Source organism: Balaenoptera borealis (assembly GCF_965194805.1).
Source record: "Balaenoptera borealis genome assembly, chromosome: 14".
Classification (NCBI taxonomy): domain Eukaryota; kingdom Metazoa; phylum Chordata; class Mammalia; order Artiodactyla; family Balaenopteridae; genus Balaenoptera; species Balaenoptera borealis.
In genome coordinates this window covers 79411929-79425821 of record NC_138875.1, presented here as the reverse complement: position 1 = coordinate 79425821, position 13893 = coordinate 79411929, and the positions used below count along the sequence as shown (strand labels likewise).

Below are 13893 nucleotides of genomic sequence, written 5' to 3'. Positions count from 1 at the left end.
GAGGGCAATTCTATTGTTGTTCATCCTAACAATAGTACAGGCAGACCCCAGAGATATTGCGGGTTTGGTTCCAGACCACCGCAATAAAGCAAATCACATGAATTTTTTGGTTTCCCAGTGCATATAAAAGTTATGTTTACACTATACTGTGGTCTGTTAAGTGTATACTAGCATTATGTCTCAAAACAATGTACATACCTTAAGTTAAAAATCCTTTATTACTCAAAAATGCTAACCATCATCTGAGCCTTCATCAAAGGTCATTGATCACAGATCACCGTAACAAATATAATAATAATGAAAAAGTCTGAAATATTTCGAGCATTACCAAAATGTGACACAGAGACAGGAGGTGAGCAAATGCTGTTGAAAAAATGGTGCCGATAGACTTGCTTGACGCAGGGTTGCCACAAACCTTCCATTTGTAAAAAATGCAATATCTGCAAAGCATAATAAAATTAGGTATGCCTTTAATTGATTGGCGGGGCCCGGGCGGAGGTGGAGGGAGTATTTCCTTCATAACCTTTTGATTCTGCTATGAAAAACTGGTTGAACAAAAGGTTGTTATTCCCATGGGTATAAAGATAATTCATAGCTTCTGATCTCCACTTCAGCCATTTCCCTGGTATTCTTAGCTATAGTTTTTCAGATTCTAGTGGCTGGTGTGACTGACACAGCAGAGTAAATTCCTTTGGGCTTACTTCTAGACTGCAAACTATCAAAAGGATGCTGTATATCCGAGACACAGCTGGTTTGGTTTTCAGACTTTGGGAGTTAAAAACTTATGTCCACACAAAATCCTGCACACAGATGTTTATAGCAGCTTCATTCATAATTGCCAAAAGTTGGAAGCAACCAAGATGCCCTTCACTAGGTGAATGGATAAATAAACTGTGGTCCATCCAGACAGTGGTCTATTATTAGCACTAAAAAGAAATGAGCTATCAAACCATGAAAAGGCATGGAGGAAAATTAAATGCATATTAGTAAGTGAAAGAAGCCAACCTGAAAAGGCTACATACTATATGATTCCAACTATATGACATTCTGGAAAAGGCAAAGCTGAGGAGACGGTGAAAAGATAGTGGTTGCCAGCGGTTGGGTGGGAGCAGGGAAGAATAGGCAGAATGCAGACGATTTTTAGGGCAGTGACACTGTTCTGTTTGATACATGTATGGCTGATGCATGTCATTATACATTAGTCAGAACCCATAGAATGTACAACACCAAGACTGAACCTGAATGTAAACTATGACTTTGAGTGATTATGACGTGTCAGTGTAGGTTCATCGATTGTACTTAACAGATGTACCCCTCTGCTGGGGGATGTTGAGAATGAGGGAGGCTGCACATGTGTGGATATGTGGGAGGTATATGGGAACTCTCTGTACTTTCTGTTCAACATTGCTGTGAACCTAAAACTGCTCCAAAAATTAAAGTCTATTAAAAACAACACACAAAAAAAACTTAGAGTATGTCTCCTGGAGATTTCCAGTTTATACATGGGAAAGCTGAGGGTAGACTTGGGCATGCAGTGGGCATCTGACTCCAGATCTGCTGACCTTGAGGTCGTTGTCCTTTCCACCATGCCCTACCTGCCAAGGAAAATGTCAGCATCACCCCATCCATGACCTGGTTGCCCACACTCAGAATGGAAGCCGCAAACACTAGCGTCTGTGGCCCCCATGAGCCTCCCTCCCCAGAACCTCTTCCTCAAGCATTCTTGCTGTTGAAGCCAGACGGTGGCAATCGCCTCTTAATGGCAGTGGTGCCTGTTGGCCTGGATGGTAGTTGAAATCTTGTGTGCACGCTGACTGGGCATTAGGGGGTGTTTATGTTGTGCCTTAAGCAAAGGAAGGCATTACTCACACCAGCATCTGCTCCCAAGAAGTCTGAAAAGCTCACTTATTCAGCAGAGCACGATGGAAAAATGCAACCCTGAGCCAAAGGTCATCCTTTGGCTTGTTTGAATGTGGGGAACCAGGAGTCCTAACCCTTTCCTTTCATTCGCCCCAACTGTTGCTTGAAACTCTTCAATCTTAACTTGAACTCTATAAATATAAATACTTCCAGTTTTAAAAAAAGTATATAAAACTAACTTTTTTTTTTTTCGTAGTAAAAACCTTTATACCAGGAAAGTTTGCCTCTTATATCTTTGAATGGATTAAGTTTCAATTTATAAAGTCAGATTAAAATGGGGGAGCCAGATTCCCACTCGCACAGAGTGTTTACTCTGCTCCTGGAAGCCCCAGGAGGAGGTCTGGCCCCTTAGCCGTTTCCTCTGACCAGCAGCTGATTCCTTTGATATCCCATCTTGTGTCCTGTCCAAAATAAATGATGGGAGCGATTCAGGCTCCAGTAGCATGGAGAGACCGTCTGCTGGTGCCATCTGATTCCTCAGCAGGCGGAGCTGCACAGCCCTGGGATGCAGTGGCCACCGAAGCGGATTTGTCGGCTGCGGGTTGGGGGATACCACCTTGCCCTTCACACAGGAAAACAGCCTACGAAGAGGGAGCGCTCTGCATAGTCTCAGGTTCCAGGCACTGGAACTTGTGCCAAGAACTCGCCTGGACCTCTGATCCTACAGGAAGCTGCCTCCTGTGTGATGGATCGCCACCAAGTTGCTGTGTGACCTTGGGCAAGGCACTTCCCCTCTCTGAGAATAATTTTCCTCATATGTAAAAGAAAAGAGCATCATCATAATAATAGTTAATGAGTATATCCTAGTCACTCTCTTAGTACTCCCCTCTCAGAGGTCCTCTGTGACTGACATTATCATCCTTATTTTGCAGGCTAGGGATTGTGACTGAAGGAGGTTTGCCCAGTCACAGAGCTGGTAACTGACACAGCCAGAATCTGGGCTCAATCCATCCGACTCCAGAGCCTACGCCATTAACCTCCCACAATACGATATCAAACACCTTCCGCACGGTCTCTGCGAATCCTCAAAGCAACCATAGGAGGCTGATGCTATCATTACCCACGTTTTATAGGCGAGCAAAGGTCTCGTAACATCTTTTCCACCTGTGAAAAAACTATTATTTTTAAGTTCAGAAGGCCAGTGACAGAAACATGAGTTTAGGAAGGTCAGTGCTCAGACTTCCTGTTGGCGGAGGAGAAGGGACAGAGGGCATAGAGTGAAGGGTAAATGAGAGGAGAGAAAGTGGCTCCTCAGCCAGGTCTGCAAAGCCCTTTCCAAGGGACCCCCCAGCGCTCCCAAATCATTGATTGCAACAACCCTGGGAGGTAGGTGCTGTCACCACCCACTTTTTACAAAGGAGGATGGGGAGAGAGAAAGATGCCCCAGGTTATAGAGCTCTTAAGTGGAGCCTTGGGGCTTGAGCCCAGGCCCCCCTGATTCCAAAGACCTAACTCTTGAGCTCTTTGCCATCCATCCTGCCTCCTGACACTGACCCCTGACCCTCTACTCTGTCCACCCGAGCCCTCCAGATTCTATAAATGCCCCACATACTTTCCAACACCTGTGCCTTTCACTGTGCAGGTTCCTCTGTCCAGAACGCCCCTTCTCCCTTTTGTCTGTTGGCCAGATTCCTTCACAGTTTTCTGATCAGGCCAGCTCTGGGCTCAACTCTTCTGAAGTCTTTCCTGAGACCCCTGGCAGATGGCACACCTCTCCATCTGTGTCCCCTGAGCTCTGTCATCGAAATGAGAGTGTTGGATGATGACGGTGGCTGTAATAATAATCATCGTTGTCGTAAAAACTGCGGCCTTTCTTGAGTCCTTACTGTGTGCCAGGCCGGGTGCTGAACATTCACACATACCTCATTCAACATGTTCCCATCACCTCTGTCTTTCTGAAGAGGAAACTGGGGCTCAGAGGAGTTAAGTACCTTTCCAAATACCCCTCAACTAGTACACACCCGCACCTGCGCTGTCATCAGCAGTAGGAGATGTGATGTTGGAAACAAGAGATTGGAAGGATGCAAGGAGTGCGCCACAAGCCAAGGAACGTGGGCAGCCTCCAGAAGTGGAAAAAGGCAAGGAGACCCATCTCCCCTGAAGCCTCCAGAAGGAACCAGCCCTGCTGACACCTTGATTTCAGACTTCAGGCATCCAGAACATAAATTTGTGTTGCTATAAGCCACTAGGTTTGTGGCCATGTGTTATAGTAGCAAGAGGAAACTCATAAGGCAGAAATGCTTTTCAAGAGAGGAGCTGACATTCTGTGGTCAGCACCTCAGCCAGGGCCCTGCTTACAGAAAAACATGCTGTTCAATGCAGATGTGCAGGCTGGGTGTTATCCATGAGCAGGACTGTCAAAAGGTTTCAGTCCACCCCCCACCCCCTACCCCCATCTGGAATGTTGATTTCTGGAGTTCAGCCTGGCCTTTCTGTCCACCGTTCCGGGAGAACAAGCACAACACCCCCACCCCCTCTACCCATCCTGTTCGAATGAATGGTTCTTTTCTATCTGTATAAGGGATTATTGTTCTAATTATTTGTGCATCTCTATGGAAACATTCCTTAAAAACACTATATGTCAACTTGAATTTTCCACCAGCAACGTCTTTGGAACATCTGTCTGTGACCATGGACTTGGTTTACATTGAGGGAGGAGGTACTTCCCTTTCGTCCACGCATCAGTGATAGATAAAGCAATGGAAAAGCCTCTGGGCGTCAGGAAGCCTGAGCTACGTCCGGCCCAGGCCTGCCCTTAACTTTCTCTGTGACCTTGGACAAGTCACTTCACCCCAAATCCGTGTACTTCAACTTTACTTCCTTACTTGTAAATTGTGTTGAACTGAATAATCAAGAATACGCCTTTCTGTTCTAAGATTGTATGCTTCCATATCCTCTGCCAGTCAGAAACAATGCTTTTCTATCTACCAGCCAGCCTTGTTGTCCATCACTGTCCCTTTGCACTCTGTGTCCAGGGATTACAAAGCTATTTACATTTTTCTGAATGTAGAGTAATAATATTAGTAATAATAATACCAATATCTGCTTCCCATTTGTTGCTACTCTGCTAAGCACTTTACATGCATTATCTCATTTAATCATCACTGCCCCAGGGGTAGATGTTTTTTTTTCCCTGTTTTACGTATGAGTAAAATTAGGCTCAGAGAAGTTAAGTAACTTTCCTGTGGTCACACAGTAAGTGGCAGAGCTGGCATTTAAGTGAGCTATCTGTTTTCAGAGCCAGCAGCACTCTTAACCACTTGTTCATAGACCACGAGGAACGTGGTTAGGGCCCAATCAGCATTTGCAGAATGTTTGAATGAATGAACCTGAAAATCATTCCAAGAAGCAAAACAGTTATCACTTTTCCCTGCTTGGGGCTGAAGGTACTTCTTAAAGCAGCCAGCCTCCAACTGAGCTTCCTGGGGGCACACATAGGAGCTTCCTGGTTGGTTTAGGGCATGCCCTGCCTTGGAGGTCAGACCCGCAGGAAAATGGCAAGGTCTGAAGCACAGGTTTGGATTGTCCCTTCGAAGCCAGAAACCCCAGGGAGAGGGTGTCCCAAATGAATACATTTTATTGCTTTTGCTTCAGCTGTTCATTTACAGCATGAATTTCTCAGGCTCACTCCGAACTTGTGTTATTAACCATGGAATTGGGTTAGTTATATAGAGAGAGACAACTTTATTCTGGAGTAGACCTGGAAAGAGTTTTAAGCCAGCCCTTGGCTCCCTGCCTATCAGCCCAGCTGCTCCTGTCAGCAGCCCCTACCTGGTTTCTGAGTGAGAAGTCCAGGCAGGAATTCTTGGATGCTGTAATGAAGAATGAACGTACTTCCCTTATTCATTTCCCCTTCTGTGGCTAGTTAGGAAGCAAAGAGAAAACCTGAGCATTTCCCCACTGTACATCCCAGAAAGTCTTTTCACAGAAGATCTTTGCTTAGAAGGTCTAATTCTGTTTAACAGAAGACGAGTCCTAGGCTCCTTCTAGGGCTGCCATGGTTAGTGGTCTGGGTCATTTCCAGAAGGACACAGAGAAATGCCTCTTTAGAGGGGCTGTGCTAGCCTCTTAGAATAGGTTCATCTTTTTGACCTTTTCTGAGTGAGAGCTTGCTGTGTACATGCTAATCACTTAGAACAGGAGTTCTCGGTGGGGGTGGCTTTGCCCCCAGGGGACAGTCGGCAATGTCTGGAGACATTTTTGGTTGTCACAACTGGTGGTGGGGTGATGGGGGATGTTACTGGTATCTAGTGGGGAGAGACCAGGGGTGCTGCTCAACATGCTACAATGCACAAGACAGCCCCCACCACAAAGAATCGCCTGGCCCCAAACGTCATTAGTGCTGAGGCTGAGGACTCCTAGCTTGGAGAAGACAGAGTGTGTTCTTCAAGGTAGGGGTGCGGGAAGGCCTCTGGAGAGGGACATTTGAGCAGAGACACAGAGGAGTGAAGGAAATCTGTGAGCAGAGGGGAGGCGCACTGCCTGGTGGGACTGGGGGTTTCAGTGTAAGTGCGAGGGAGCCTGGGGGTTCCCATCAGGACGGTGAGATGCTCTCACCCTGTGCTGGTGGGAGTTGGAGGTACTTAGCAGGAAACACATGGTTTAGGTCCTTAGGAATTTGTAGTATCATCAGAATACGAATACAAGTACACATTATATTTAAGAGTCTGGAGACTGATAGTGACAGTAAGTCTATAGGTGCCTACAGCCATTTGCAAATAGTTTTGGGGATTCCATTCAGTCTTTGCGCACCTCTTAGCCATTTATTCAATAAATACTACTTAGCACCTATCAAGTACTAAGACCAGGGTAGGCACTGAGGCTTCGAAGATGCACCACAGGCAAGGAGGAGGAGAAAACCCAAGTTCTGGAGTCCAATAGGTTGCCTCCTGCCACTCACCAGCCGTGTGAACTTGGACAGGACATTTCTTTACCTCTCTGAGCTACAGGTACATCGTCTGAACACTGGAGGGAGTTGATAATGGCATCGACCTTCTGGCATTGTTGGGAGTGGGTAAGTCACTTAGCACCACGCCTAGTAAACAGGAAAGCCCCAGTTAATGGCACCAGTGATGAGATGCTATCCCTGTGGCCCGGGAACTCACAACCAGAGCAGAGAGCACCAGAGAGAACAGTTTACTGTCACTGTTTTATTGTTAAATCACATTTAAACTCATCTCTACTGCAGTGGATGCCCAAGATACACTGTCAAGTGAAAACAAAGTATATTGCAAGAATGCAGGCAAAGTACAGTCCCATTTATGTAAAAGAAGAAGTTTTACGTATGACACGTGACTGTGTAGTAGACCAGGTTATGGACAACGTACATAAATACGCATATATTAGAGGACGATCTGGAAGGATACCGACCCAGCTGTTACCAGGAGCTAGTTACCTCTGCAGAGCAGGATCGGGGCTTGGAGATAACTTTCAGTTTGTGGCAGAGACAGTCATGCTCACTGCATAGCCCTGTGTTCACATCCGTTTCCTCGTCTCCATGTGGTTTGATAGGGGCTGAGTGACTAATCTGGCCACTGGAGTGAGTGTGTCTGTGTGTCCCTTCTGGGTGGAGGTATTTAGAAGCAGATGGGAGTTTTTTACTTTACTCTCCCCTTTGCTGCAGTGACTCTGATTCCATGTGCTGAGGTTGGGGGAGTCCCCATTGTCCTGCATCAGACTTTGTATAATTGAGAAATGGACTCGTTAGGAGTGACTGAGATTTTGGGGCTGCAACATAGCATAGCACAGACTAGTTCACACCAGAAATGGCATCTACTTCTGTGCAGTTGGGTTTTTCCACATTAAGCATGCATTTTAAAAGTTAAAATTAAACTTTTCTCTGAAAAGGCTACATATTATACGATTCCAACTATATGACATTCTGGAAAAGGCAGAACTATGGAGAAAGTAAAAAGATGAGTGGTTGCCAGCAGTTGGGTTGAGAGGGATAAATAGGTGGAGCACAAAGCACTTTTCAGGGCAATGAAAATAGTCTGTATGATCCTGTAATGGTGGATACATGTCATTATACATTTGTCCAAACCCATAGAGTGTACGACACCAAGGGAGGACCCTCATGTCACCTATGGACTTGGGCAGTGATGGTGAGTCAGTGTAGGTTCATCGACTGTAAGAAATACCCCACTGGGACGGGAGGCGTGGATAGTGGGGAGGCTGTGTGTGTTGGTGGGGCGGGGCACATGGGAACTCTCTATACTGTCCACTCAGTTGTGCTGTGAACCTAAAACTGCTCCAAAAATGAAGTCTGTTTTTTAAAAAGTTAAACTTTCGCTGTGGTACGGACAAGTCCTGTGACTTTAGAAACATACAAATTCCTGAAAACACCGATTATTATTAGGCTCAGGAATTAACCAGTCATGGGAAGTCTAGGGGTTCAGTGCCAATGTCAGTGGTGATCTACATCCTTGGGTGGAAGGCCAGTCATTTGGGGGAGCTTCCAATAGTCTGGGGACTCTACGGCTTAGGAAGGAAAAGGGGAGTGAAGACATTCAGGAGGATAACACTGAAAACAGGAGGCTTTGAAATGGAAGGCAAGTTTCTTTTTGTGAGGCTGAGTCTAGGAGCTACGAGCTGCCTCTTTTCCTTTTAGTATCTTTATTCGGAATGAGACCAACAGCCCGGCCAATATCTATAAATAAACAGCCCATGATGATTTGTCCCTCCTGGTTACAATTGTCCAAACAAAGGAAGGTAGCCCGTTCCCGGATCTAAGCCCCCCTGGCCACACTGAAGCCTTGGCAGCACTTGAGTCCCCAGAAAGAGATTTTAGTGGTTGCTGTGCGAGAATCCTCAAAGGCGTTTCAGCTCCAGTCCCCGGCCACAATTTAAGGATGGAGTCAGCCAAACATTTGTGAGGCTAAGCGGGGGGGAGAAAGAGCAGGAGGAAGGCATTTCTTAGCGCCCAGGGGACCCAAATGAGAAGCAGTCTTTCAGCAGTTTGATTTTGTTTTTTTTAAAATCACTTTTGTGGTGCCACAAACTTGCCCTCTGATCTTGGCAAGGGGAGAACCTCTTGAGATAAGAATACCAGGGCTGCCCGGCGACTCCGCACTTCCATTCAGCCCACTGTGTGATGCAGTCGGCTTCTGCCTCCCCGCCTCCCGAGAAGCTGGGCTTCCGAAGCCAACAGCAGTGTCCCAGTTGGCAAACAGAGGGGCTCCTTCAACCCCGGTGGCTCTGACTGCGTCTTCCTCTTCCTGCTTCTACTTGCCGGCTACTCCTTGTGAGTTTCTCTTGCGGCTTGCAGTGAGTGTGGCCGTCTGTGCTCTTCCTTAGCTTTCTTCTTCCTTTTTTTTTTTTTTTCTTAGCTTTTTTCTTGTCTCAAAGTCTTTCTTCTTGCCTGCCTTCATATAGATTTCCTGCAGCAGGGCCTGAGACCTGTGCGGTCACACCGGGCCCCACTCTCAGAAGGACTCCGTGCTTGGTTTAATGTTTGGCTCTCACCGTCCTGAAGTTCTTGATACGTTTTGAACAAGGTGTTCTCATTTATATTTTGCAGTGAGCCTGGCAAATTACGTAGCCGGTCCTGCCTGCAGGTACTTTGTTTTAATACTTCCCCCAAAAAGTATGTGGGCAAGTGACTTAATTTCTCTGTGTCACAATTTTCTTGGGTTATTAAGAGAATTCAGTGACATCGCTCTCGGAAAGCGCTAAGTGCAGTGCCTGGCAGGCATACAGCAGGCACTCAACAAGTGCTGGTTAGGGTTATTATTGCTTCTGGCCTCTCTCCTCCCTTGAGCTGGTTCCCTCTTGCTCATCTCAGTGAAAGAGATTAGCAGTCATTCAGAAGTATAATCTGTTCATCGTTGGCTCCTCCCACTTCCCCTCTCCACATCCAAACCGTCATCAGCTCCTCTTTATTCTGCATTTGAAATGTTTATTAAACTTTTCCTCTCCTTCCCTCTCTGCTGCCACTGTGCAGGCTTAGCTTACACGAGTTATTCCAATGGCTTCCTAATTAATTTCCTCGCCTCCTGTCTTTTCTTTTTTTTTCCAAAACAGAGCCACTTGATCCAGCAGCTGAGATTAAGTCAAGCTGGTCCAACAGGAATTTATGCAAATGTCCAGGTTTGTCCTTGAGGATGGAGTGTGCTCCACTGAAAGAGGTTGGGAAAAGAAAACGAACATTGGTGCCTACTTCCGCGCCGAGCTTTGGACACACAGTTTTGCGTGCAGTCGTCACCAGGATGCTATTAGGTGGAGATGGTCATCTCCCATTTTATGGGGAAGAAACCAGGGCTCCGAGAGCTGGTAGGGCTTGGGCAGTTTCACGGTGACAGAGCTGGGATTCATACCCAAATCCCTCTGACTTGAAAGTACCCGCTCACCAGAAAAAAGACATGAGTGGAAAAACTAGTGAAATGGGAATAGGACCTGTAGGTTAATTAACTGTGATGTGCCAATGTTAGTTTCCTGGTTTGGCTCATTGTGCAATAGTTGTGTAAGATGTTAACAGTAGAGAAAGCTGGGTGAAGCATATACGGGAAATCTCTGTACTATTTTTGAATCTTTTCTTCAACTCTAAATTTATTTCAAAGTACAAAGTTAAAAAAAAAGAAAAGAAATACCTTTCCACTACGTACTCTGTGCCCTTCACTGAACTTCTTGATCTTATTGTCTAGAACAATCCCCACTTCTTGATACTGTCCCCCCAAAACACACACACATGCACACACATGCACGTGTGCACACACACATGCTCACGCATATTCCACACAGTATCTTGCACAGGAACATCGGCCCCAGCTCTCTGTACCCATCAGCTGATACAGCCCTGGCTATGACCTACCCCAAGGCATCAGTGGGAATTATGGAAGGAGACAGTAACCGGGTGCCTGTGATTTACACTATAACTGTGTTCACCTCCCCCCCACCCTTTGGCTATAAAAATGCAGCGGTGTTGCAATTTATACATTGCAAAATGCCTCTCCTGCCCGCCACCCATCCCCTGCATCACCTCCTCCCCTCTCTGAGTTGGCGTGTAACCTTGATGATCCAGCCAAATGAGTTATTTGAGATGGAAACGTTAATTTATTTGAGCAGATGGGTGTCACCGCTGCTCTGTAAAAAGGTGGCGTTTTGCCGTATTGGCCCAGAGTGCCGCAGATGAAGTCCTGGCTGCGTCGCTGAATCACCGAGTGTGAACGGAATCATATGTTAACGGCACTAAGGGAAATGCCTATTTAAGCCAAGCCCTTCCAGAAAACAAATCCTCGCCCCCCCACACCGATTTTTGTTTAAAATCTGGATTTTCGCATCTCTGATTTGCCGAGGGTCTGAAAAACCTGAAACTCATTATTTCTCAAAGTGTGGTCCAATGTCCGCCCACATCAGAGTCAAGCAAGGGTTTTATTAAAACGCAGATCTGTGGGACCCACCCCTGACCTACAACCCTCCACCCTTGGGAGTACAGGCTTGGGGATTCTGCAGTTTTAACAAGCTCCCTGGGTGACTGTCACACACACTGAAAGTGGGACCCCCGTGGCTGAAATGATGCTATCAAACTGCCCAGGAAAATCTTCAAAACAAAACAGAACAAAGCAAGAAACCTTGGGATCCGAGGTGGGTTTTTTTTTTGGGGGGGGGGGAGTCCTGTTTTTTTTCTTTCTACTTTCCTCTCCCCTTTCAGATTTTGTGCAAAAAAAGTATTACTTTTGTAGTCAGAAATAGATACGTAAAAGGGATAAAAAGATAGCACAAAGAGATTGTTTGTGCACTAGAAGCCAAAGATGGTTTGGAAATGTCAGGAATTTCCAAGACAAGGGGTGTCGCTGTCCTTGGCCCTGAACTTTCAGTCTATACTCTCTCCTCAGACACCCTCCACCACCCAACCCCACTCCCCCCCTCCTCCCCTGACCGCTGCCTTCTCTAAGTGTTACATCCAATTTTCTCTTGAATATATGTAGTGAAGAAACTCAATGACCTCCCAGGGGACCTTACTTATAGGGAAGAAGCACAGTGAGAGGATTTATGGAACGTCTGTGAAATACGTGTGTAGAAACTCGCGACATTTTGATCGCTACCAAGGAGAAAAATGGACAGTTTCTTACCAGTCAGTTGCATGCGCCTTTTTTTTAAGGGTTTTTAAAATTAATTAATTGCCCCCCCTTTGTTAGGAATTCTTGGCACAGACACAGGCCCCGGAGAAGGGAAACATTGCCCACGGGCTGTATGTCCAAACTGTCAGGATTTCAATCCCAAATCTCTGGGGGCAAAGCCAGATTTCTTGTGCTTCCCATGGAGTGGGGAGAGCCCTGTCAACGTTCACGGGAAGGAGGGTATTATTAGTAATAGTGCTGCCTCTTCTCGAACAGCCTCCGTGCCACTTCAAGCATCACAGGCTCCCAGATAGCCTCTCCCCGGGGCTGCCTCTGCACCCAGAGCCATTTTCAGGGGAGAAGAGCCTGAGATGTTTACCATGCGGCATCAGGCCCCGTCCACCTCCAGCCCCTTGTCAAATGCAGGAGCATCGATTAGGCATCTGGTTTTTCTCAGCCTTGCAGGTTCCATTCCTTCCCCCGGGAATTTGCAGCCAAAGACAATGAGCTGAACGGAATTTCCCGAATGGCTGGAGGAGGAAGAGCCCTTGGAGGAGAATTTGGGCCCTGCATCCTGCTTTTGTCACCAACTAGTCTTGGGCCCTTTCTTGGCCTTGGTTTCTTCATCTGTAAAATAAAAATCCAGAGGAGTTATGAAGATCAGAGAAAATCTATAAACAAATAGTTATCAACCAGAAACGACTTTGTCCCCCATCCCCCCCCACCCCGGGACGTTTGGCAATGCCTGGAGACAGTTTTGGTTGTCATGACTGGGGCGGGGGGCAGTGCTACCGGCATCTAGTGCATAGAGGCCAGGGATGCATGGGGCAGCCCCCCACAACCAAGAATTATCCAGCCCAAATATCAGCTGTGCTGTGATTGAGAAACCCTGATATAGAGGGCCTGGCAAACAATTAGTGATTCAAGTGGTACTAGTGAGAAAGGGTGTGGGAAAAGGAATACAGTAAATGTATTCAATAAACCTTAGCTATTATTAGTAGATCTGAGTTAATTGGTAGTTGCTTCCTGGAATGCCTCGAAGGATTCTAAGGCTACAAACAAGCTCAGCTAGACAGTGTCATGATTGATTAGCGATGTCTGCCATGGGCTTGGCAGGGGGAAGTGGCAGCATGAGTGCAGTGTATTTTCTGACCCTGGACTCTATGGTGTCTAGCATCTGTTTCTACTCTGACATTCTGTGATCCTATTGCTATGATTCTGTGAGTCTATCTATAAAGTTCTGTAGTCAGCATTATTTACAGAATATTTAAGCAGGCCAGGCTCCTGCAGGCTTGCTTGGCAGGGGAGGAGGGTGAATGGAAAGCCAGGACGACAGAGCTGGCTCTGTGCAAGGTAAACTAGATAGCGGCTGACAGGATGTGGGGGATGTGATGCAGGCAACCCCCCTCTTACTGCCCCCAAGTCTTCCCCACCTCGCCTGGGTTAAAAATGTTTATGGTTAGAGTCACTCCACTGGATTAAACACTGTCTCCAGGAGGCCTTTGTTTAAATGCACAGAGATTACCTAGAAGGGATAAGCATGCAATCCATCCCTATGTATTAATTCAATAAACTAGTCGTTGCTCGGCAGAATAGAACTGAGGGACAGGAGACAGGTTATCTGTGAGAGCAGGTGAGGAGGTGGGGGAAAGCATGCCTTATAGGGCAGGAGTTGGAATCAGTATTGCACAACTCCAGGAGATGCTATTTGCACTGAATTAGGGTGACCAACTTGTCCCGGGACTTCCCTAGTTTTTTTTTTTTTAATGTTTACTTACTAATTTTATTTATTTATTATTTTTTGGCTGTGCTGCATGGCATGTGGGACCTTAGTTCCTGGACCAGGGATCAAACCCGTGCCCCCTGCATTGGAAGTGCAGAGTCTTAATCACTGGACCACGGGGAAGTCCCAGGG

General features: G+C 46.5%; 1 protein-coding gene across 30 annotated transcripts in view; it reads left to right on the top strand.

Annotated features, from left to right (window-relative positions):
* Nucleotides 1–13893, top strand: part of SPRING1 (SREBF pathway regulator in golgi 1) — a 319961-nt gene that overhangs the window by 88614 nt on the left and 217454 nt on the right. For 13 of the 30 annotated variants that reach the window (XR_014234479.1, XR_014234480.1, XM_082355781.1 and 10 more), the window contains exon 5: nucleotides 9943–10008. The exons of the other annotated variants lie outside the window; for them this stretch is intronic. Coding sequence is in view for 11 of the 13 variants with exons in the window: in XM_082355781.1 (XP_082211907.1) it covers nucleotides 9943–10008 (66 nt within the window). In the remaining 2 variants the exon portion in view is untranslated. The remainder of the gene's footprint in view (nucleotides 1–9942; nucleotides 10009–13893) is intronic. 30 annotated transcript variants of the gene reach the window in all.